Raw genomic sequence first — 25844 nt, forward strand, 5'->3', positions numbered from 1 at the left:
TCGCCAGCGCAACCTCCAACATCCCCGCCAAGGGGAGGGAGAAAAAGTCTCGACGGGAGTGATTGGCTCCCTTCCCCTACCGTGTAGGGCGGAGCCTCTCGGCTCACGTGCACGGCCTCACGACCAATCGGGTGATCGCGTGATGTGAGCTTTGCTCGCTACTGCTGCCGCTTTTGCGGCGGGGTTGTTGTTCTTCCCCCTCCCGTCTCCAAGATGGCGGCGCCGGCGGGTGCCTGAAAGAAGCTGTTGCTACGAGGGGGAAGCGAAGTCCTGGCTGCCGTCCGGAAAGGAAGGGGAAACGCCTCCGCCCCGCGCCCCTCTCGCTGCCCAGCCCTTCCCTCTGCTGCCCAGTCGCTCCCCGCCCTCCATGGTCCTTTAGGAGGATGGTAAAATGACCCAGGCGGGGAAGAAGAAGAAAAGGGCCGCCAATCGCAGCATCCTGCTGGCCAAGAAGATCATCATTAAGGATGGCGGCACGGTGAGGGAGGGAGCGGGCGAGGCGGAGTAGTGAGCCTCAGGCCCCCTGGGCAGGAGGGAGGCGAGCGGAAGCGGGGGCAGGCGGGCTTGTGGGGATGGCTTGGGAGGCCTCCATTGGACGAGGGACCCGTCAGCGTGCTCGGGCCGGGTGGCGTGTCCCTGCCGCTTCCAACCCATTCAAATCCGTTTCAGATCGGTTTTAACTGCCATGGATTCCCCCAAAGACAGGTGCTCTTAACTGGCTGGACTGATCAGGCTCCCGATTTTGTTTTAGGGAGAGACTGAGCGACCAGTAAAGGAAACTTGGCCAGCATGTTCACTAGCGCGCGCCCCATCCCCTATAACTTTTCCTCCCCAGTTAAGTAGGTGTTTTTGAATGTTAGTTGTGCTTATTCTGTGACAGAGGCAACTAGATGTGTACGTACTAAATATTATTGGATTTTTTAGAAAAGGAAATGGCTGTTCACTAACACTCCTGCTTCAGAATTATGCACCACAGACCTGCAAGGTTAATGAATATAGTGTGCACAGGTCAACAAGAGTATTCATCGTTGACAAGGAGAAAGGTGGCACTTGAGCATTGGCAGTTGAGAACAAGAATATTGCACTATACACTGTGTTTTTATTTTCATCTGTGAAATTGGAGAGTATGTCAAATCAATGTGTGTAACATACTCATTTGTGTACACACACACTTTCCACCATACCTTGTAACAAAGGTACCAAAAACATTTGTTATTGTGTTCGGTGCTTAGAATTCTCTTGTACAGATCCTTTTGTACAAACTTTGATGGTCTTCTGAAAAGGCACATATCAAGAAGGATGGGGGCGGGGTCCACTGTTCCATCCTGCTAGCCACTCCAATGGTCTGCCAGTACATCCTGTCCTACTGCCCCACTCTTCCACATTCCTCTGGATTGGCACCTGGAGGCAGATTTTGGCCTAGGGGCCTTCAGTTGAACTTTATCTTTGTCTTAAAAAAAAAGTCTCTGTGGCATAGATAGCAGCTAGAATGTAAGTAGCAGTTATGACTACTAGCCACATGAGGCAAAAATGGAACTTTGATTTTCAGAGACAGTTTACTTTTGATGATCAGATTCTTAGGATTAGCATGGTTTTGACATCACTGTCTCTTCCTCCTTGTAAACTTTTCTGAAAAATCTGTTTGGTTACTATTGAAGGACTGTAATATTTTGTATTCTTCCCCCTCATGGAGATAATCTTGTAGTTGGAGTGCACATGCACAGTAACTGCTGGAGTGTGTGGGATTTTTAGTTTGCAGACCTGTGTGGTAGCTGATGCACAACTATCTCCATGTACTACACAGTATTAGTCTGAGCCACCATCGCAGTTCTTATGTTCTTAATGAGCTGCTGCATTATTTTCAATCTAGCTCTCTGTCGTGTATGTGAGATGTATTGAAGGACTTAAACAAAGCAGCCATGGTAGAGAGCTAGCATGACCTTTTTGCGGCTTTATTTTGAGTTCATGTTCACTTCTGTTCACTTGGATCTACTTCACAAACACAGCAAATGTGTTTGCCATTGTTACATCAGTACTTTCCATGGCAAACACACCAAGTATGAATATTCTTAGATGCACAGTTTATATGCATTGGGGAGCTACAGCCAATTAGGGCTCCCTGAGGGGTGTGTCTGAACTTTTAGGGGCATTTCTGTTGTCCACACTGTGTATTTACTATGGCAAATGAAGCTGACAAACATGATTGCCATATAAAGCTTGAAAAAGTCCTCAGCATGAGTCACTGTCTCGGCTTCAGAGCTGATTCTGTTTTTTTGCATTTTTAGCAGGTGTGTGTTTTGTGTTCTTGCACATTTTACCTGTAACTGCACATACAGAAAAATGTTCTGGTTGTGCTTGGCTTTGACTTGAAGTAATGAATGTCATAAATCAACATAATAGTTGAACCCATCATACTAACAATTTACACTACGTTCCCTCATGATCCAGACATATGAATGACACTTTTCTTGCAGGCATAGGATAGAACTAAGTAACCAGAATGAACCCTCATTTTTCTATCTGTAAAGGGGTGGTGTTGGTGACAATTGTATATAGAAGATAAAAATGGTAACACATTTCACATTTTTAAAAGTGCCAATATTAACACTCTGACTTGTAACCACCAGTATTTTAGGCATATCACCATAGTTATGTTCCCTTTATACATGTGCTATATCTTTATAGAATGCTGTTCTTAACATTGATAACAGTGCTTAAAAATAGGGCAGCTGTTAAAATCCCACTGATTTACACAAACTAAGAGGTACTATTTTCCTTTAAAAACAACAACAACCCAAAATAATCTTATTTGAAGGACATACTGACCAACATTGAGACTAACACTGTACTGATGTGCTCCTGGAATGGCAATTTTCAGTGATCTCCCTCTTCCCCTGCAGCTCCTGAGACAGCCTCCCTAAGGGTCTGCTAACCTTCAGGGAGACAGTTTTGGGAGGCATAGGCAACTAAAGAGGGAAGGAGAGAGAACTGAACATCAATCCCCCATCCCATCATCCAGTAGAAAACCTTAGCACATCAGAACAGGATTCATTGTGACGTTGGCTGATCTCGTCTCTCTATCCAACCCTCCTCCAATCCTTTGCCCCAAGATGATATTTCCATCTGGAAAAGGTTGCTAGTGGGAATCAAGGTGGATTGATTTAAATAAAGATGATTTGTAATCATTGATTTGAATTATCAAGAGAAAAACTTCAGTTTAAACCAGTGATTTAAATAAAAATTCTCACTGATACTTGACATATATTTTAAATATTGGTGCAAATCTGATCACAAACATCTAGGAAGGTATACTTCTAAATTTTTAGATAACTAATTAGGAAATTGTATATGGTACCTATTTTTAAAATGTACTTAATATCTTTACACATTATCTGTTTCAAGCTGCCCTGCATTTCCTTTTTTCCAGGGAAGGCATTTCTTCAAAATATCCCCATACGGGTGTCTCCTACACCGAAAAGCTATTACAGTTTTTTGGTGGCAAAATGTGAGGCAATACAGGAAGCTGTGTAGAGTAATGTTTCGCTCCCTGCCCCCTCCCTGGTTCTACTTCATCTCCTTTCCTAGATTGACTCTTTTTCCTTGGCCCAGCCCCATCACAAAGGTGGTCCAGCCTGTGTCTTTGCACTTTATTTTATTTTATTTTTTGTTAAAATCAGTCTCAGAAACAGAAAGCCCAGAAATTTCCAAAAGCAAGAGCTGGACAGACTAGATAGAGCCACTTTCATGAGATGAAACTGAAATGAATGCTTGTGTTTGATTGGTGGGTAACTCAGTGTGTGTGATAGGGAGTTGTTAATTCATTTTTAGGAAACTGCTAAGTGTTCGTGCAGCATGTTTGTGAAGTGATATAATTTTAACCATTGTGTGTGTGTGTGTGTGTGTGTGTGTGTGTGTGTGTATTTAAAATTGATTTAAACTTGAAAGATTCCTTTAAAAATAGATTTTTATGCCCTGGTGGGTTGGACTTGATAGTACCTGCAGCAGTAATAGCTGTTTTAAAAGTTTAGGTAGCATGTGTGCAAACGTACTTGTTCATTTTGTCATGTCTGCATCCTGTGTATTTGGGGGATTATATCCAGCTTTTGAGCTGCTTACTTCCATTCCAGGTGCTATTGAATCTCAAGATCATAGGTTTTCAAACTTGTGATGTGTTTTGAAAGTAAAAACAGCTGTTTGATTCCTGAACAATAATTAAGATAAAATTCTGTTGTGGTTTCATTCCCCCTGCCCAGTTGGGGATTGGTATGTAAACAGGAAAAGGGCAGAGACAGATAGCTCCACAGTATTCTTTAAGATTTTGGAAAAGAGATCTAAAGATTGCCCCTTTGACTACCCAGCAACAAATGTTAAACATGCTAAGCAGGCAGGACAAGTTGAGATTCACAGTCTGTACTGTAGTGCAGGGATTTTCAGCCAAGGGCATGAGCACCTGTAGGGCTATTTTGAAGCCTTGTAAGGGGTACGCAAAACTTTCCTGCTTCTCCCCTGGCACACTGTGCCTTTGGCTCTCGCTCATGAGCCTTCTCCAGGAGGTGAGGGAGAAGTGTGTCAGAGCTAGAGGACTTCTACTACTTCCTCTTCTTCACAGGATCCCTCCCGCCTCTCTTTGTGACTGGCTGGCTACTTGCTCTGGCACAGCTCACACGGGCTCAGCAACAAGGGAACGGCTCACTGATGCTGTGCCTGTCAGTCAGGCTGAGGGAGGGGTGGGCGGAGCCTGAGCAAGCAGCCTTCTGGTCACAAGGAGGAAGGGGTTGGGCCAGGCCAGGGGTATGCTGTGGACCCCCGGTCAAGAGGCTCCAGAGCACAGGGGAAGGAATGCGCACCATAGAGTTAGAAGTTTTGGCGCAGGGAGTTTTGCCTGAATCTATGATAGATTCATTTACTTTGGATTTTATTTTCTACAAATTTTGGCAAGATTTTCTTCTGGTGGGGCCACAATTCTCTGTCTGTCCCCACCCCTAGGTCTGTGTCTGGGGTAGAACTGAAACTTTGAGATAAGAGAGGCACACTTGTTTTAAAAAGGTTCTGAACTGTTGCTGTATTGAATGGGACAGTTTAGATAGACAGTTTACCTTGTTTGACAAAGACATATACTTTGTTGGATAAGAAACTACCTTCCTGCCCTAGGATCTGGCTGTGTTTTCAGGGGAGAACTTTTTCATGCTCTGAGGTTAGTTTTAAAGCAGCCAAGTGGAGAGAGGATGTGGCCATAAACTTTCTTATGAATTGGCTTTGAATTCCATTTGTGTGCTTTCTTAGTTCGCTTTTGACTTTCATTCAGTGGCTGTAGCCCTGCAGCTATCATGAAATCCCTCTCCTCACCTGTCTCTTGCTCAGTTTCATCCCTTCTTTAAAAGCGTATCACACAGCTGTTGCAGCCTCTGGGGCTAGAAAACAGATATTTTAGATGCATAGGCACTAGTTTCAGCTCTTTAGGGAAGCCAAGGTCACATTTTTAGGCACCAGTCCAGCACAAGCGTCTGTAAAATTGCCAGATTCCTAGGTGTCTTATCAATTATTTCAGAGTTTGGACAATTAAGTACTAGGAATGTTCTGTAGCCCTGGCGATTACCCCTTCCAATCCTTCAAAGCTGCACGAAGCTGCTGCACTAACCCCAGTGCTCATCCTGATCCTTTAATACTAGGTGGTAGCAACTGCAACCAGTTGGGCAACATGTAGAGTGGTGCTGACAAAGCTACTTCACTTAGCCTTAAGGGGATGGCTGAGACCAGCAGCAGTACTGCCTCTTGCACTCCTAATGTACAAGGCACTGGGAGAGGCTACAAAATCTGACCACAGTACATGACCTAATTCAGTCGTAAACCACACTGCAGGTACCTGTGGTACATGCTGTAAGTCATTGATAAATCTTATGCTTTACATTGAGAGGAAAACAACTTTTGACCTCTACATCTCCAGGGCCGGGGATGTTCTCTGTCTGAAACTCTGAAGAGCAACTTTCAGGCAGTGATGGTTTAGGTGTTTGGCCAACTCGTAGTTTTATTATCTGAACCAGCTTAGCTGGACCCTCAGGCTTGCACACTTCCCCCTTCCCTTCCTCTCAGGTGAACCAGGATTGAGCCGTAGCTTCCAATCCTGGTTTGCCTCAAAGGGATGGAATTGCTGTGTGAAAGACTGATGCACATAATGTCAAACCATAGCTTGGCATCGTATCTGGACCACACCTCAAAGCTGACCATCTTGATCCTGGGATAAATGGGCCAGTGGTGTAAGACAGCTTCATATGTAAAGGCAGAGCTGTGTAGCTGTGATCGCACTACTTTATTTTCCTGGTTAAGGAGCCCCAATTCCAGGGTGAGAACCTGGTGACTAGGAGGATATGCTTCCACTTTTTGACATGCCCTGGGAAGTGTGCAAGTACCTAATTGCCTTTCTGTGTAGCAACTACCTTTTGTTGGGGAGCATTGTGATCTATGGCTGTAGGTTGAATGTCCAACTTCCTCTGTGAATAGTTGGAGCAATGCTTATAAATGTGGGTGACTTTTGCATTAATATATACAACTAATGTGGCTATTTGGGTACTCTGCATAAAAAAGATTGATGTTGAAGGGATATTTTGCCAGTAATGTGTTCTTACAAGCACTGCTAAGAAGTCTATGATGTGCTTTTGCTGTCTTTATGAATGGCTTCCTCTAGAAAGTTCTAACTAGTCTTACTATTCACCTGCCAATAAATTCTTCCCAAGAAAATGTAAATATAGATTGTTAAAAATATGTCATGGAGGAAAACCCACCGAAGGAACATTAATATGTCCCCCCTGTGATTTTTGCTATACAATTTATATTCAAATTCTATGAATTTTTATTTTACTTGTTTAAGCAACCACTTTAAGGAAGCATGATATGCACTCTTGGGTGTGACAAGATGCAGTTAAGCTTTAGATTATTTTAGGAAATGTCGTATAAGGCAGAACTTTAGGGCAACTATATTCTTTGCTGCAGAATCTCTTTGGTCTACAGTATCCTTGCAAATAAGTATTGTGGATGCAGGTGTGTGTGCGCACACACACCCCTGCCTGCCCTGGCCTCCCCTCTCCCTCTGTTTGCCACTGCTGCCACCTGAGTGCTTTCTACCTTTGAAGAGGTAGGCAGCACTAAGAGTGGCAAGTGCTCTGCTGTGTTGGCCTGACTGGGCAAGCATAGCATCACACTGTCGCTGCTGCTGCTCTGACTTGGTTGCTTAGCATGCAGGAGCCGGCGTGTTTTGTGTGAGAGAAGGGGGAGTTGGGGTGCTGTGGCTGCTGTCATTGTCAACATGTGTCCTCCCACCCCACCTCTGCCTTGGAGAGAGAGAGTGTGAGTGCAAGCAGAGATGCCGCCATGCCAACTGAGCCCTCTGGTTGATACTCTGCACTCCTTTTCTGGGAAAGAGAGCCCAGAGGGAGTGAGGATAGGATGGGCCTGTGCCGGGTTGACTGGAGGCAGTTTTTATTCAACGTGTGTGTCTAATTACAGGGGTGATGCAAAGCTCAATTCAGTGTGTGGCTCTGGAATTCAGATTATAGGCAAAATAGTAGTTTCAAAATAAAAGCTCCCTTTTCCTTATGGGTCTATTTCAAACATGAGCACTGTTACGATTGCACTCGTTCTCAGCGTAATCCTACTTGATGAGTAATTGGATTCCTGTGACAATTAAGATTTTCAACATCTTAACCTTTTTTTCACAAACGTACTTTACCCTTCTAATTCCAATTAGAATGTGGCCTCATGCAGAGTTCTTTGAGAAAGAACTTTCCTTGATTCTCCTGCATGGCTGTCCCTAGATACAGTGAAAAGCAATAATGTGTAGCTGGAACATTTATGTATTTTTCATATTTGTAGACCACCCCAAATATCCATCTCTGGACAGTAGGGATATGCATGGAACCGGGTGGGGGTTGCACTAAGGGTGGGGGAGGGTGCACTTACACTTCCCCCCACTTCCCCCCAGCCGACGCTCATTTTCCGTAAAAGCCTTCGGGGCGGCAGTGTACCGCCCTCCTGCCCCTTCCCCCCTTCGGCTGGAAGTGGCCAGAAGTACTGGGTGCGTATGCATGTCACACGGGCATGCACACAATGTGCACCCGGTACTTCCGGCCACTTCCAGCCAAAGAAGGGGAAGGGGTAGGAGGGAGGTACACTGCTGCCCTGAAGGCTTGTCTGGAAAACAAGCGCCCGTAGGGGAAGAGTGGGGGGAGGGGTAAGTGTACCCTCTCCCGCCCTTAAAGTGGCACCCCCTTTTGACTTTGACACACACACACCCCTGTTCAAACCTGTTCAGAGGCCCGTAAAAGTGCCTCCAAACCGGTCCATGCACAACCCTACTGGGCAGTTCTAGAGACATGTAGGGCATTCCTAAATTCAACATTTTTTTGTGCCCCCAAAGCCCCTTTACCGAACATCCATATTAGCAAATGATAATACTCCAGTGCATTCAGATATTGACCACAATTGAAAACTTGGCCAATAGTAAAAATGTTTTACTATTGTGCAAACAATAATATACTACACATAACTTTTTTAGGTTGCAGCTGGTGTGGTTATATGTTGACTATGAAGTTGTGTAATATTCTGATGGACCTTAAAGAAAATGTGACTGGGTTAATCTGGAAAGAACAAGTCATCTGCCTTGTTTTAAATATAGATAATAGGCATTTTCACAATCGCTGTGGCTATATAACTCTAAATTGTCCTGAAAAAACAGATTAAAATACTCACGGAGAGCCAGCATTAGAGCTGATAGTGGGATCATTATTTAGAAATCAGTATAGCTTTTTATAATTAACTAGTGTTTTTAAGCCCGTTATAATAACGGGCGCTAGGTTTCCCCCCCCTTTATTTCTTCTTCCTTTCTCTTGCCCTTCCCCCCCCTCGCTCTGCTCAGTGCGCGCTGCATCGATCAGCTTTCGAGCCACCTCCCCCACCGCTGCGCACGTGCACTCACGCTCGTTCGCCTGCCCTCAACTCGTTACTTATTCAGAGCGGGCTCTGCCTGCTGGAACGGGGAGCGTGCCTGGAGAAAGTGGGTGGGTCGTGCAGGGAGGAGAGCAGCCTGGGCACCTGCCCGGGAAACCGCGGCGTCGCGAGGCTTGTAAAGCTTAACGTCCAGAGAGCAGTCCGAGCCCCATGCGCACCTACTTGGAAGTAAAGCCACAGTGCTCGGTGAGGCTTCAGGTAAATGTGTGCTCAGGCAGGCTGTGTGTCTTCCAGGGCAGCTTGAGCCACAGTGCTTCTCATGTTAGCATGTTAGCATAGAGGGTTATTACTTTAAAGTGAAAAGAGAGACACTGCAAAGCATATAGGCTGTAAGAGGCAGCAACAGGATGTTTGATACAATCGATCCTCTTCCCTCCCGCCTCCCAGAGTGCTGGCCAGATTGCTGCCGCCGACCCCGCCATCTTTCCCTTCCCACTGTCCGGCCACGCCGGCCCCGCTGCCGCCGTTGCTCCTCTCGTGGCGGGCCGGGTGCGCTGTCGTTGCCTCTGGGCTCCTGGTCGGGTGGTGAGTGCCCTGCCGCCATCAGTGCTGCCCGCACCCGCCGTCTTCCCCTTGGCCCCGGCGTCCAACTTTCCCAGCCCAGTGTCCTCTTCCCTCCCGCCTCCCAGAGTGCTGCCTCCGCCAGCCAGATTGCTGCCCGCCCGGCCCCGGTGTCCTCTTCCCTCCCGCCTCCCAGAGTGCCGGCCAGATTGCTGCTGCCGACCCCGCCGTCTTTCCCTTCCCGGTGTCCGTCCCCGTTGGCCAGAGTGCTGCCCACCCCCGCAGAAAATCTTCCTCCGGGTGGACAGAGGCGGCAGCAATAGAACTGGCCAGCATGGCTGCCTGGTGTCAGCAGTCCTGTCTCCCTTGGGCTGTTCTGGGCCTGCGCTTCGCGCAGGCCCAGAACAGCCCAGGGAGACAGGGATGCAGACGCCAACGTTCCAAGGCCACGGACACTCACTTAGCCTTTTATTATATAGGATGTTCACTCTGTGGTTCTACTCCTCTGGCGTAATATCTGATTTCATTTCCTGTTACAGCAATGTGTAAATCATCTTTTTGGGCAATTTGTAGTAACAATTGTGTCTTTTCCTTTTAGCCTCAAGGAATAGGCTCACCTAGTGTCTACCATGCTGTGATAGTTATATTTTTGGAATTTTTTGCTTGGGGACTCCTGACAGCACCTACCTTAGTGGTAAGTGACGCTTTACTTTTCTCTTTGTTGATAGAGCTTGCTGAGGTGAATTGGACATACTGTATTTGTTAGTTTTACTTCAGTTATAGTTTTTAGACATAAATGTGTGAATGATAACAGTGAATGAGTCATTACTGAAGATGTTTGCTGTAAAGTGACTTGGAAAGGTGTTTCAGTTGCCATTTCAACAATAGTCTTAAATATGCTTATTTGGTAAACTTTAAATTTTAAGTAAAACTTATTATGATCCATGACCGGCTTATTTATTTGGAATATAAGTACTTTCAGTGCAACTTAATTTGCTTCTGGGGAAATGTGTTCAAGATTGGTGAGACTAACATGGTGAGGGCGGGGTACCATTTCTCTCTAAGCACACAATTAGAATATGGAAAACTTCACAAAGCAAAAGGAAATAAATTCATGTAACAATCTATGCAGCATTTGCTTTTGAGTGTTCCTTTGTGGCTTGTTTCTGTTCATGTATTTAGCAAAATATTTTATCAAAGGTAATGTGTAACAAAGTCTGAAATGGGGTGGTTTGTGTGCAAGGGGCATATCGTCATAGATTGTTCTTAAGCAAGCATTTTGTGCTTAGTGAAATATTTATATAATCAAATATTCCAAGTAAACTGGTTTGTCTTGTAATTAATGGAAAGTTAAAAAAAGCTCCTGTCTTAAGGCATTTCCTCATCTTATTAATAAGCTTAAACCTCTACTTGAACTATGCGAAGGGTCTTGGATGATATGTTAATATTATCTAGACCCATTTCAGTCTGGCTTTTGCCCTGGGTTTGGGGTGGAAACTGGTTGGCTTGCCCTGGTGGATGACACATGCTGGGAACTAGCTAGGGGGAGTGCTTATCCTATCTTATGCTTGTATTTCAGATATTTTTAATCAGATCTGTGTTTTTATATTTTAGCTTAATATTTTAATGGTGTAATTTTTATAGTCTTGTTTTAATTTTTTGTGAACCGCCTTGGGATTGTGTTTAATGAAAGGTGGTATATAAATTTAACAGTAAATAAATAAATGTGAATGCAAAATTCCAGATTCTACATGCAAGAAAAGCCCATCATTTCACACAACTGCAAATTGTGCAAATCATGCAAAGAAGATAGAAGGGTGGCAAACAAGTTCCTCGTTATTAATACAGTTTCTGTATTTGCTTGGTAATTTATACTTGTTCTTTGACATCCAAACTGAAGTGATTTTTTGTGCATGCAGTATGGGAGAGGTGATTTTGCCAGTCCCCACCCCGCTGCAGAGCCTTTTGTTCTGGAGATGTGGTTGTGTGACCCTCAGGAACATCCTTTCAGGTGGCTGCAGAGAGAAGGGGTTGGCAGAAATCCTCCCTTCAGCAAGGGACTGGATGTGCGGGCTTCATGTAGAATATTAGGCATGCACACTAGTCTGGATGTTGGCCACTATGTTCTGTTAGGTAATGAAAGCAAGAGAATGGCTCTTGGAATGATATACTGGGCCCTTAAAACTTTACCTGGGCTCCAGCCACAAAATTACATAGGCTTGCATCCAAATTGTGTGCAGAAGCAAGGAAGCTCATGCAGGGTTCCTTCCCGGCCTCCTCCAAACAGCAGCTTTCTGTGCCCCCAAAAGCCTCGCCGAGGGTTGATCATTCCTTCAGCAAGGGATTGGGTGTGGTGGGGCTGAAGGGAGAACTGCTTTAAGAATGGACAAAGGCACCTTCTGTGAGTGGCACTCCAATTCTTCTGCTGGAGTCTTAAACAGTTTTCCTCACCCTGTTCTGGAAGACACTCCAGGAGCTTTTCAGGGGTTGCTGTGGGGAAGAGGAGGCAGGGAAGTAACCTTGCATGAGGTTTCTTGTACTTGTGGAAGGTTTGGATGCAAGCCATAATCTGTTCATGGGCTGGGGTCTAATCTGAAAGGTCAGGATAAGGAGGGCTTTGTTGCTCCCCTGTGGATGGGGCTGCTTTAGTAGTTGTACTGCTTATGATAGAAACCATGTTGGTGCTGTGTGTTGTAGTCATATTGCACAATAGCAACTGTTGCATGCCGTAGCTATAACGTGTTCCATATTTCTCCCAAGCCACCACTTACATGTAGCAGTATTACTTTGTTACGATGCTTTCTCCAATATTGTATGTGTTTAGCCGTAGTATGCATCTACTGCTATAAAACAATATCAATTCTGCCTGTTGATATAGACTAAGTGGTGATGATAGTTATGGTGAAGATTAATTTAAATCCTTGCGTATTTAGGGGCTACTATATGCATTGCCACTGTTTTAATATACCATGTGCATGATTATTTCACAGGTTTTGCATGAAACCTTCCCAAAGCATACATTTTTAATGAATGGCCTAATTCAAGGGGTAAAGGTAAGAAAGAACTAACTTACAAACCTTTCTGTTGGGTGTATGCTTCAGGGGATGTCTGCCAGTTAGAGTTAAGTGCATATAAGGCATAATTACTGGCCATTCGTATTACTTGGAGTTGTGAATAAGGGTGAGAGATGCTAGTTTTCAGTCCGGGGCAGGGGGGTTGGTTGGAGTGTAGGAGCGTTCAATTGTGTGTGCCCCCATCTTCAGTGGTTTGGCTCAGACACCTATTTAACTCCTCAGAAAGAACTAGGCCTGAGTCCAAACTGGGATTTCACAGAAATGTGCTCCTTCATATTGATAGTAAGGAATGCGGAGGAGTGATCTTGCTCACTACGATTGTCCAAGAGCGAGCAAAAGTAAAGGAACCTTACTGTAGACTAAGCAGATATGTGGGTTTTCTGGGAAGTGTTCCCATGCAAATTTCCCTGATCACTTCTATAAATTTTGATCTGACTTGGCATGTTGTTTGACCTATTTATTTTTTGTTTTTAAAAATCCACCATATTTATTTTTGAATACTAAATAAAACATATATGTACTCTCTCTCACACTTCCTAGGGATGATCACTTGAAATACTTGAATTACAGCTTTGAACCTGCCTAATAATATATTGGCATCCATTTGTTGTTGTTAATGAATTCTGTAAAACAATACCAGTCATCCAGACTTGGTCTGTGTGTGCTGCATTGTGAATTCAAGACTACCACTGTGCTGGCGTTTGAGTGAGAGAAGGGGCTATATGTCTCCTTCTCTGTGAAGCTCTTTGTGTTTAACCAAATTATGTTCCTGGGGGTCACGCAACCCTCAGACATATTTTGGTGATGCATGATGGGCTTTAGGGGTAAGGAACGACTGGCAAAAATCATCCCTTTTCCCGCTAAAGTAACAGTGTAGTGATAGTTTGGAGCTCACACCACTGCACATGCACAGTGTTAGTTTGGATGTTGGCCTAGGAGTTTTTCGACATGGAAAAATAAAGCATTTAAAAATTTTCCACCCCACTTCTCTAATATTAGCAGTAACATGGTAATATTACCATTTTAATATATCCATCCTAAAATGGATTGGGACCTTTCCTTGTTTTCTAAAGTGGGCAGAGGCAACTGCAATGGCACTGTGGCACTCTTTCCAGCTGTCTGCCCACTAGGTCTATTAGCCCACCTGCTCATGCATCCATGTCTGATTCACATGGGGCATGCTGAATAATAAAGGATTGTTTTTTCCAGTTTCACAAAAGTCTTCCTGCTAGATTGCCAGAAAGTAACTCTTATCAGGAGCACCCTGACAAATGGCTATTCACAAGCCCAGTTCTACAGGAAAAGACTGCGGCATTGTTGTCATAAGCTGGAAAAATACTGTGGGACTACAGCTCTCTTCTTCAGTGGGCTGTGAGAGAGCATACGAGCCCTATACATACTTTGTGTGCAGGTGCTGTCATTCATCTGCTTGCTAGTTGTTGCAAGGAAGTGGCAAGTGGTTCCTTGGTTTAAAAATAAATGTGGGGATCATGTATTGGAGGTATTATACCTCAGCTGCCCATTTTTTTCCTTTAGTGGATTTTCCTTCACTTAAAGCACTTTCATTTCACAGGGCTTGTTGTCTTTCCTGAGTGCCCCCCTCATTGGAGCTCTGTCTGATGTTTGGGGTCGAAAATCCTTCCTGCTCTTAACAGTATTTTTTACTTGTGCACCAATCCCACTAATGAAGATCAGTCCATGGTAAGTGACCCTTCCAGAGGTTTTTCTTATGTTGGAGATGTTAATCCTGTACGTATTCATTCATTCATTCATTCATTCATTCATTCATTCATTCGGTTTCTATACCACCCTTCCAAAAATGGCTCAGGGCGGTTTACACAAAGAAATAACATCACAAACAAATATGTGATGACACACAAGTCCAGTTCTTAACAGTGAAACTCTTCTCTAATCCATTTGAGCCATGTTTTGTGAGAGCCTTGATTGGGCCTGCTGGCAGAGTGCCAGGCCACCTCCCAGTGAATGCATTGGGTGTGGCATCGAAGACTATATATCCTTGGCTTCCCTACTTGGTTTGCTCTCTAACTGTGTTGAAGGCAAATAGACAACGCTGTTGCTGTGGGTTTTTTTGAGTGTGTGTGTTGTTTTTGGGTCGGGGGAGAATTGCATGATGCTTCTCTTGGTTCCTTCTCATGTTTGATGAAGTACAGTCCTAATTCATGGGCTCTGCTGCTTCCTCTCTGCAGCTTTCTGAAAAAGAATGGATGTGGTTAATTCTGCTGTTAGGCTGCTTTGACTAAGGAGTATGCTTCTCTGAAGTTGGTGTTCTTTTGAATTGTTGGTTTTATGTCATGTTTGGTGTCCATTTTCTTTCTGAACTACTCACTTTACGGATCACAACAAAGATTACTCACTTTTTCTGGATTTTGGTTGCCCCTGGCACAGTTTGCAGCTCCTGTTAGCAAACTGCAGCTAGCTAGTTCAAAGCAATGCAATAATGAATTATGAAATGGAGACCCTCTGATTACGAGGCTGCAGAGATTCCGTCCATTTCTTATTGACTATTTAAAATGTTTTTGGCTGTAACTGTAGATTAAACTAATGTTGGCATTACCCAAAACACACGCAAGCATTAAAAAGATAGTGGCCAGAGTCCAAATAAGTACTTTGGGTACTCCAAATACTTAGGCATGCCCAATGGGAATTTTAGCTTGTTTCCTTTTGAACAGTAAGACCTTCTTCCATTTCATAAACTGCTTTTGAAATTCTTCTCAGTTTCAAAAGTGATTTAGCATATGGCAATAAAAGGCTACTATAGAAGTTGTATTTCTCAGACAGACTAAGTCCCAAGCCCCTTGGGCATGCACAACCAATACTTTAGACCCAGGCCAGTATTTCTGTAGTAGCCTTTGGTTGTGCTCAAATGAATACTGAAATTAGTGGTATTTTGTAATAGTGCATCATATTTGTATTCTGCCCTCTGTCCACAGAGCTTAGGGTAGTATATGTATGGAGTGTCCTAATGAACTACACAACACTATTGGTTGATAAGATGGCTGAGAGAGTGACTTTCCCAAGGCTTGTGAGCTTCCTGACTGAACAGGGACTAGAATCTAGATGTACTCAATCCAAGTCCAACATACTGCCTTAAGTGCCACCACTGTAGCAGACACTATACAGAAATGATAGGCCTCTGGGCAGAGACAGACAGATCACGTTGATGTGAGGAGGGGACAGGGATTGGCAGATTTAATGAGGATTGTGTCTGGAAGGGTCACAATCTAGGAAAAGTGAGGTGGGTGAGGAAGACATTGCCAAAGCAGCAGTTCCCAAGGAAGGACTTGGGAAGCAGATTGACAAATACAGTAGGAGGTGGTTCTAGGGGTAGGGAGCAACTTGCAAAAGAAGGGAATATAAATGTTTATAAATTGACTGTCTTTTGATAATGGTTCTCATTAGTTGTTCTCATTTTATGTCTTTTGTTCCTAGGTGGTACTTTGCTGTTATCTCGGTTTCTGGAGTTTTTGCAGTGACTTTCTCAGTGGTGTTTGCTTATGTAGCAGATATAACCCAAGAGCATGAAAGAAGCATGGCCTATGGCTTGGTATGTGTAAAGTTCTTTGTTCTAAACATAATTGCAATTACAGTTATTTTAATACAGTGTTCTAACCCTTTTCGTAGGATGCACACCACATTTGAGTTCTTCTGTTAGCATTCTAAAGTGCAGCTTTATCTTTCTTTCCATCTTGTCTTTACGGGGCTGGAACAGAATATTCTTTACTTCAGTTGTTCATACTTTAAGCCGTAGAACCCCTTCTTGTTATGCTGACTCATAACCTTAAGTCATTCTTCAGTTATCTAAAACTAACAGGAAGAACGTATGGAGTATATTAGATACTCATCCAGTATTGTTGCATTTTAAGTGATCTTAATCTTTTCTGATCTACTTCGACTCCTGCTGTGTGACAGAAGGTTGGCATAACTTGTATTAATACAATACATTGCATTGTTTCCTTCTGATCAAGAAGTTTATCACTTGACTATGCACAGATTTAGGATCTTCAAAGGATGCTGTTACTTGCTGAATACCTTTTCCTTTATTGTTGTCTTTGCAGGTCTCAGCAACTTTTGCTGCAAGTCTAGTTACCAGCCCTGCCATTGGTGCCTATCTTGGTCGAGCATATGGAGACAGCCTGGTGGTGGTCCTAGCTACAGCTATTGCATTGTTGGATATTTGTTTTATCCTTGTAGCTGTGCCTGAATCATTGCCAGAAAAAATGAGGCCTGCATCCTGGGGAGCACCCATTTCTTGGGAACAAGCTGATCCATTTGCGGTAATGTATTTAAATGTTTGGTATAGTTGCTCTGGGGCTACTCAGAATTGTAGGGTTTTCCCTCACGTATAGTAACTTGGCAATAATTGAGTATGTTTCCGATTATTCCAGTTAACAAGTATGCAAGACATGTCAAAGTAATAAATTATGTGTAAGTTTTTTCCGTGCCTCAGTGTTATTCAGTGGCCCACATGTTGTGCAGCGATACAAGTCCTCGGGAATACATTTCTGGGAGCAAAAAAGGCTTTTGCAGGGAGGGAGAGGAGTGGAAATCACTTCCCCATGCCCCTCCTTGTGCACTGGGTTGTGGAACAAGACTTGAACTTGTTCCAAATTCAAGTGTAAGGTCACAGCCCTTCTTCCACCCTTGTACTGCTGTGTATCATGTGGGCCAGTGTTCTAGTATATCCTTGCTCCCATTCTTGTTAACATCTACATGAAGCCTCTGGGCCTGGGCCTGCGTCAGGTTGGGGTAAGTTTTCATCAATATGCTGATGATACTCAGCTTTATATCTCTAGCCCTGGCCAAACAGGTGATGCCGTCCATAAGTGCCTAGAGGCTGTCAGGACCTGGATGGGCCAAAACAAGCTCAGGCTCAATCTCTCCAAGACCGAGTTGCTCTTGTTCAGTCTGCAATCTGGCCAATTGCCATGTGTGAGTTTATCTCTTGACCGGGTGGCACTTACCTTGAGAGAGATGGTTCGTGATCTGAGGGTTCTTCTGGACTCGCAGCTCCTACTTGAATAGCAGGTGTAGGCCGTGGCCAGGGTGCCTTTGCCCAGCTTCGGCTGGTTCGCCAGTTACAGCCTTCTTTCGAAAGGCAGGCCCTGGCAACAGTAACTCATGCCTTTGTTACCTCTCGTTTGGATTACTGTAATGAGCTCTACCTAGGGTTGCCTTTGAAAACGATTCAGAAACTTCAACTAGTCTAGAATGCAGCAGCCCGCCTCCTCATGGGTGTAGATTTGATAGTGTCACACCTCTTTTACGGTCGCTGCACTGGTTGCCTGTTCACTTCCGGGTCCAATTAAAATTTCTGGTTCTCACCTACATAAACCCTTATGGGCTTAGCAGCTATATATCTCCAGGATTGCCTCTCTCTCGGCCAGTTGTATCCCAATCTGTGAGGTCTTCTCAGCTGGCCCTCCTTAGTGTCCCAGGCCCTGGTGTAGTGCGTGGTGCCTGGGACCGTAGGAGGGCCTTCTCTGTGGCCACCCCTCTGCTTTGGAACATTCTCCCCCCCCCCCAGATTCATTCAGCCCCCTCCCTGGCTGCTTTTAAGGCCCCTCTTAAGACACACTTGTTTCACTAGGTATTTGCCCGGTGGTGGTGGTGGTGGTTTTAATTGTTGTTAGTATTGTTCACCACATAGAATCTTTGGAGGAGGTGGTATATAAGAAAATTTTAATAAATAGATGAATAAATCAAATATTCGCCATTGACAGTGAAGAGTAACCTCTGGGTTACTTCTGGGATGGATAAACATATATAGAACATTAATGTGAAACTGCTCAGTGTTGGGGCTAGAAGAGTAGCTTTGTGCTCACTTAGCCCTAAACCTCAGCAGTGTAGTTCTTTATGGCGATTACTCTATAGTGCTGGCTGATGGGGTTCAGGGCTAGGTAAGCAAAAAACTGTTCATCTAGCCCAAAATTGGTGTGGGGAGGGGGTGTATTTATGTCTTTGCTATGCTGTATAGGAGTTCCTTGGGGTGGAGGAGTATTGGAATCATGGGAACCTTGACCTCTCTTTCCACCACCATCATCTTGCTGTTCCAGGCTACTTGAAGTTGTTTGGGACTCTGGCACAGATTTTCCTACCTTATTCCTTGTCCATACTAGGACAGAAGTTGATAGAAGTTCAAGAAGTTAGAAGTTCTGCTGTCCTCCAGTAGAGATCATGCTCATCAAGTGGATTTGGGTTTTTTTTCCATGGGCAACTAATTATTTTTCCTCCTGTTAGGAGTCCCTCTAAGTAGGTAGAATCTCCTAGCTTGTCCTTGGGTTGTCCTGTTTTGCTGCTCTGCAGATATGCATTGGCTCACCAAGTTTTCTCTTAGTGTATATACTGTGATTCTTGACAACCTTTCTCTTTTCTTCCTTGTAGTCATTGAAGAAAGTAGGTCAAGATTCCATAGTGCTTCTAATCTGCATCACGGTCTTTCTCTCCTACCTCCCTGAGGCAGGCCAGTATTCCAGCTTCTTCTTGTACCTCAGACAAGTAAGTCTTTGTTTAATTGTCAAAATTTATAGAAATGATGATGAGATGTGAGAATGATTTATTTTATGAATGGGTTGTTGAACCCTGATTTGTAGTTCCACTGGCTTCTATATTTGACAGGGACAAATGATCTGGATTCTGTGCTGTATGGATCACTTGCCTTGCTTAAACAGACACCTTTTCTGTTCAAGAAAGGACTGCAGCTCAGCACCTCTGTATATGTTATAGGAGCTCTTTAAAAATCTGTTCAGTCTTCAGAAGGGAAAAAGCTTAAGAATTTGTCAGCGCCTTCAGCATTTTATTAAACTTAGGTGTTTTAGTATTTATATATTTTGTGTGTGTGTGAATTGACCATTCTTTGTTTATCTATATTTAAGGTGAAATGACTAATTCATCTTTTTGATCTAGATAATGGGATTTTCACCAGAAAGTGTTGCAGCGTTTATAGCGGTCCTTGGGATTCTTTCCATTGTGGCACAGGTAACTATATCTAGCAATCATGCACTTACTAGGGATGTGCATGAACCTGTTTGGAGGCCCTTTTACTGGTTAGAACACTGGCCGATTTGAATAGCTCGACGGCAGGGGTGGGATAATATTAAGGGCTGGGGACAATGCACTTCCCCCAATTTCCCTCCGCCGGCACTGGTTGGAAAACCAGTCCGGTGGGGTGGCAGCGTACCTCCCTGTGGCCCCGTCCGCTCTTTGGACCAGAAGTAGCAAAAGCGTGTGTGCATGTCAGGCGGGCACCGACGTGCTCGCTACTTCTGCCCACTTCCGGTCTGAAGAGTGGGTAGGGAAGTACGCCGCCACCCTGCCGGACTGGTTTTCCAGCCAGTGCCGGTGGGGGGAAGCTGAAGGAGGGGTAAGTGCACCCTCTTTCATCCTTAACATTATCCCACTCCCACTGTCAAACCAGCCCCTGATGGTTCTGTGCACATCCCCAGCACTTACTATAGAGATTCTGTCAGTAGAATCCCTTCAAGAAGAGAGGTTACCTTGTTACCACTGGTGATGAACTGAGTGCCACTAGAACACCGAGACAGTTTTTCTATCAGTGTTTTGAGACAGTGATGCTTAAATAGTGGTCTGTGGAACTGTAATGAAAAGGAAGACTTTTCCAGTGCAAACTGGGGAGTCCATGCAGGACTGGGGCCCAGGGGTGACTCAGCAGTTCCTGAACTCCACCTGGCCAGAGTAACCAACTCTGGACCTATTTAGGGATGCCGCTGCCTGTGGTGGTGGGCCCACCACTGTCAAGGTTGCCCCTTTGGGGGAGTTAACGAGGGTGAAGGTCAGGCCTCTTGACCCAGGAACGTGTACGTGTGTGTGTGTGTGTGTGTGTGTGGTAGTGGTGAGTGGGTAGGCATTTTATATTTTGGCTTCGGTTTTAATTCCTGGGTCAGATTGGTTTATAGTTTGTTTGGAGATGGGGAGACAAGGAGCATATCCTCAGATTATGCAGGGTCTATTCCAGTGGTGGTGAGAAATATAAGAAATAATGTTGGCAAGTCAGTGGGCCATTACAGGGGAAGGGAAATCAGAAATCTAATAGATGTTTCCCCTTCCGGCTGTCCTGCAAGGTCTTTGACTTCGGAGAGCAGTGCCAACCACCCACATTGCTCATGTGTAATGCCAGGTTACTCCAGGATAAATCAGAAATCCTCCATGACTTGATTCTGATGAAGGGGACAACCTGGTATGCACCACAGAGACTTGGTTGGGGAGTCTGGTGGCCCAGTCTGGTCCCAGCTTCTCGCTCCAGGGTACTCTGTTGAGGAGCAGGTGAGGGGATGTGGGTGGGGAGGTGGAGTGGCTGTGTTCTGTAAGAATAATATTTCCCTTGCCAAGCTCCCTGTTGAAGTGTCTGACCATATTGAATGTGCGTACTTTCAGTACTTTCAGTACTTTCAGTGGGGACCAGGGATAGACTGGGATTTCTGTTGGTGTGCCAGTAATCCCGCTACCCAACAGAGTCACTAACTGAGCTGATGGACTTGGTCTCAGGTTTGGCATTGAAGTCCTCCAGGCTTGTGGTGATGGGGGACTTCAGTGTTAACTCCAGGACCAATTTGTCCAGGGCTGCTCAGGAGTTCATAGCAACCATGACAACTATGTGCCTATCCCAAGTGGTCTTGGGACTGGTACATTTTGCTGGTCACATGCTTGATCTAGTCTTTCACGCCCAGCAGAGTTTTTCAGAGTTGTGAGAGGGGTAGTGCATGCCCTCTCTTGAATCAGAATTTGGAACTATAAATTACCCACTGCAACATTCTTGATGAGTTCTTTGTGGATAAAATCTCTCATATTTGGGCCGACTTAAATTTGGATCCCACAATTACTGCAGTGTCTGATGCGGAGGTGTCCAGCAGCTCCTCTTATGTGGTTAGATTGGATCAGTTTCAGTTTGTGACTCCTGAGGATTTGGACAAGCTGATTGGAATGGTGCAGCCTAACACCTGTTCTCTTGACCCTTGTCCAACTTGACTTCTATTATCAGCCAGTGGGGTTGTCATAGAAGGCCTGGTAGAAATTATAAATGCTTCTCTGAGGGAGGACAGGGTGCCTCCTTGTCTCAAGGAGGCAATTATTAGATCTTTTTTGAAGAAGTCTGCATTGGATCCCTCAGAGTTAAGCAACTATAGGTCTGTCTCCCATCATACATGGCTGGGCAAGCTAATTTGACAGGGTGGTAGCTTCTCAGCTCAGTCTTGGAGGAAACTGATTATGTAGACCCATTTCAGGCTTACCTTCGGATGGGCTATGAGGTGGAGACTGATGGATGGGGTCGGCCTGATGGATGATCTCCAATTGGGAATTGACAGAGGGAGTGTGAGTCTATTGGTCCTTTTGGATCTCTCGGCAGCTTCCGATACTGTCAACCATAGTAACCTTCTTGAGCGTCTGAGTGGGTTGTGAGTGGGAGGCACTGCTCTGCATTGCTTCTACTCCTACCTCTTGGGCAGATTCCAGATGGTGTCCCTTGGAGACTTTTGCTCTTCAAAATCTGAACTGTCATATGTTGTTCCTCGGGGCTCCATATTATCTCCAATGTTGCTTGACGTCTGTATGAAACCACTTGCAGAGATCATCAGGAGATATGGTGCAGGGTGCTATCAGTATGCCGATGACACCCAAATCTATTTCTCCATATCAGCATCATCAGGAGAAGGTATAACCTCCCTAAATGCCTGCCTTGAGGCGGTGATGGGCTGGATAAGGGATAACAAACTGAGACTGAATACAGATAAGACCAAGGCACTTATTGTGTGGGGTTGGAACTTGGGAGACAATTTTGATCTACTGGTTCTGAGGGTCACACTTCCCCAGAATGAACAGATACACAGCCTGTGGGTGCTTCTGGATCCTAAACTTCTCCCTGGTGTCTCAGGTTGAGGTGGTGTTCAGAGGTGCTTTTTTCCGGCTTTGGCTGATATGCCAGATGCGTCCATTTCTCGAGATAGGGGACCTCAGAATAGTGGTACATATGCTGGTAATCTCCAGACTTGACTACTGTAATGCGCTCTATGTGGGGCTGCCTTTGTATGTATTCCGGAATCTAATCCTGTGTTGAAAGAGCTACAATGGCTGCCGATAAGTTTCTGGGCAAAATACAAGGTGCTGGTTATAACCTATAAAGCCTTAAGTGGCTTAGGCCCTGAGTATTTAAGAGAACGTCTTCTATCCCATGAGCCCCACGGCCTGTTAAGATCATCTGGAGGGGTTTGTCTATAGTGGCCACCGGCTTGTCTGGTGGCTACTCGGGGACAGGCCTTCTCTGTTGCTGCCCTGAGGCTTTGGAATGTGCTCCCTGCTGAAATAAGAGCCTCCCCATCTCTTACAACTTTTAAAAAGGCAGCTAAGACACATTTCTTCACCCAGGCTTTTAATTAGATTTACAGTTTTTAACAGCTTTAACATTGTGTTAAATTTTTAAATTGTTTTAATCTTTTAATTTGTTCTATGTTTATAGTAAGCTGCCCAGAGATATAAGTTTTGGGCAGTATACAAATTTGTTAAATAATTTTAAAAAAATAAACACCAAGCACCAAATTAAACTTAGCTTCTGCACTCTGATGCAGCAGTATGGAATGTATAGAGTGAAGGAAACTCTGAACTATTTTTATATGGAATGAGTACATATTGCTAGCTTTGTGCATGCTCCATGTCATTAAGGCATTCATTAGTCAGGATGCTAGTATTCAGGACTGAGCCTCAAATCATGGCTGCAGTGTGAGGGGTTTGAAAGACCTTCGCATACTGGGCATGATGTGAGTGAGCTGCAACTACGAGTGTCCATGTGGATCAGCTTCCCTGTAGTGGCTGATCCACATGGTAAGCAGTGTCCATACTGTAGCTATTTTTTGCCAAGTAGCAGTGACAGCAAAAACAGTACAGGAGAACCCTGTTATCCACAGAGGCTCCATTCTGGGTGGGTGGGGGTGCGGATAGCAAAACAGTGGATAACGGGGCATTAAAATTGTAAATTGGGGGGTTAGGCTCCCAGACGTTTTAAAAAAAAAATCACCCCCAAAAGGAGAAAATGAGACAAATAAAGTGCCCTACCATGCTCCACAGGTCTTCAGGAGCCCAAGGATGCCCCCCACGAGTAGAAGAGTCACCAAAATTTGGCAGAAAACTGGGTTTTCTTGACGTTTTTTTTAAAAAAGAGACACAATTGCCCCTGCACGCAAAATGGCAGCTGGAAATGACCTCCAAGGTCATTTCTGGCCACCCCTGACCCGCACCTGACTGCAAAAATGTGAAACTGTGGATGGTGAGTTTCCTTGTACTGTAAGAATCAGACTCTGAACAGTGTCTTCCCTGGACCATTTTTCAGTGCCATTAAGTATGCACAAATGCATCAGTGTTTCTCCTTTCCCTGCATTCATTCTTTTTGTTGGAGGACTCGATAGAACTTTATCAGAGTAGAGAAGGTGTGCAGTTCAAGCAGGTTCCTAAAGAGCAGCTGTAATAGAATGTGATAGTCTGAGGCAGCAAACCGAGCATGGCCTATCACAAAACAAAGTTTGAGAATTGCTGTGAAGATGAATTTCCGATCATATTTTTGTAGATTCTAGATCAGTTGATTATAAATGGCCTTCCTAGGTATCACCTACCCCATGCTCGGTCTCCACCCGCCCGCCCCCTTACCATTACCTACAAACCAGATTAATGTGGTTCATTAAGAACTATACATTTCTATAGCTTATGTTACTCTTGGGGTATCCTGTAGTTAGTTGTATATTGTCAACTAAAGTGTTCTCTTTTCCCTCCTCAGACAATAGTTTTGAGTCTGCTTATGAGGTCAATTGGAAACAAGAATACCATTCTGCTGGGCCTGGGATTTCAAATACTGCAGCTTGCCTGGTATGGTTTTGGCTCAGAACCTTGGTAAGTAATTTTTCCTGATGGTGCTGTTTTAGTACTGTTATGTTTTAATTTTGAAGACTCTTTAAGAATGCCCCTTGTGTTACATGACTCTTTAAGCATACAGTCAGACATCTTTGCTTTGCTCTTATTTAGGATGCTGGACAGTACTTGTCGGCTTGTATGGAGTGCACAGTTCATTGCCATGAGGTCTAACTAGACCTAATTTTTATTACCAAAGTATTTCTTAATTGGTACAACTCAGTTTTCAGTAGCTTCTGTGTAGTCCTAGAGTGTCTTGTCCCAGCTGTTTTCTTGCCTTCTTGATACTACTTTGGAGGCATGTTATCAAAGCACTCTTTCCACCTATTCTTTCTTAGTGGCCCTCTGTGCAAAAATAAAATGGCCACATTCTTGAACTGATGCATACTTGCCTGTAGCATAGGAAAGTTTAAACTGAACTCAATCTAAGATTCTGCTGAATTTCACAGAGATTATTCTGAATGTTAATCTGGCACACCTAATTTTATCAATTGTATTTTCTCTCCCCCCCCCCCCACCACAGGATGATGTGGGCAGCAGGGGCTGTTGCAGCCATGTCGAGCATCACATTTCCAGCTGTTAGTGCACTTGTTTCACGAACTGCTGATGCTGATCAACAGGGTAGGTGCTTCTAAACATGGACTACACCACTAAGATGAAGTACTCTCATCTCCTTAGTGCTAGAGATGATGCTGTACTGGGACTGACAAGTCTTTTTACCCAAACAGAAAGCCTATTGCTTTCACTAAAATCTGCAAGTAGTTGTATTTTTCCAGGACATTCAGTCCCTGTAAAAAGAGATCAAAATGTTTGTCAGAAGGCTCTGTGGAGACTTAAGAGTTCTGGACAAGACAGGCAAATATTTGTGCAACATACAGTGTCTTTTTATCATGAACCTGTGTAGATGATTCCTTTGAATATTGATTCCTTTCTAGGTGTCGTTCAAGGAATGATAACGGGAATTAGAGGACTCTGTAATGGCTTGGGACCAGCTCTTTATGGCTTCATATTCTACATCTTCCACGTAGAACTGAATGAACTTCCAGTGACTCAAAACGACCTAGGAGAAACCACACAGCACCATTCAAAAGAGGTATTGTCTCCATTTTTTGATATATGCAATCTCATCCAGGCAAACCTTGTTTCTTGCAGGGTTCTGTTCCTCGCCTACTACTGCGAGTAATGTGTCATTATGCCAATGGGAAATGCTGGGTTAAGTTCCAGGATGGACAGAAAAGGTGAAAAAACAGTGAAAAAAGGCAATAATTGAAAATGTTTACTGTACAGTGCTCCGCGGGGTCTACATATGTCCAGCTGCCCCCCCAAACCATGAAAAAATGG

At 44.4% G+C, this 25844-nt stretch overlaps 1 protein-coding gene across 1 annotated transcript in view; it reads left to right on the forward strand.

Moving 5' to 3' along the window:
* Positions 1–80: 80 nt before the first annotated feature.
* The window catches only part of MFSD14A (major facilitator superfamily domain containing 14A), a 29055-nt gene continuing 3291 nt past the window's right edge, over positions 81–25844 (forward strand). The window contains exons 1-11 of the mRNA XM_053247517.1: positions 81–478; positions 10100–10195; positions 12492–12554; positions 14149–14276; positions 16026–16140; positions 16652–16870; positions 18978–19091; positions 19500–19571; positions 24373–24485; positions 25027–25124; positions 25439–25596. Of these exons, the coding sequence (XP_053103492.1) occupies positions 392–478; positions 10100–10195; positions 12492–12554; positions 14149–14276; positions 16026–16140; positions 16652–16870; positions 18978–19091; positions 19500–19571; positions 24373–24485; positions 25027–25124; positions 25439–25596 (1263 nt within the window). The 5' untranslated portion in view covers positions 81–391. The remainder of the gene's footprint in view (positions 479–10099; positions 10196–12491; positions 12555–14148; positions 14277–16025; positions 16141–16651; positions 16871–18977; positions 19092–19499; positions 19572–24372; positions 24486–25026; positions 25125–25438; positions 25597–25844) is intronic.

Source organism: Hemicordylus capensis, chromosome 4 (assembly GCF_027244095.1).
Source record: "Hemicordylus capensis ecotype Gifberg chromosome 4, rHemCap1.1.pri, whole genome shotgun sequence".
Lineage (NCBI taxonomy): Eukaryota > Metazoa > Chordata > Lepidosauria > Squamata > Cordylidae > Hemicordylus > Hemicordylus capensis.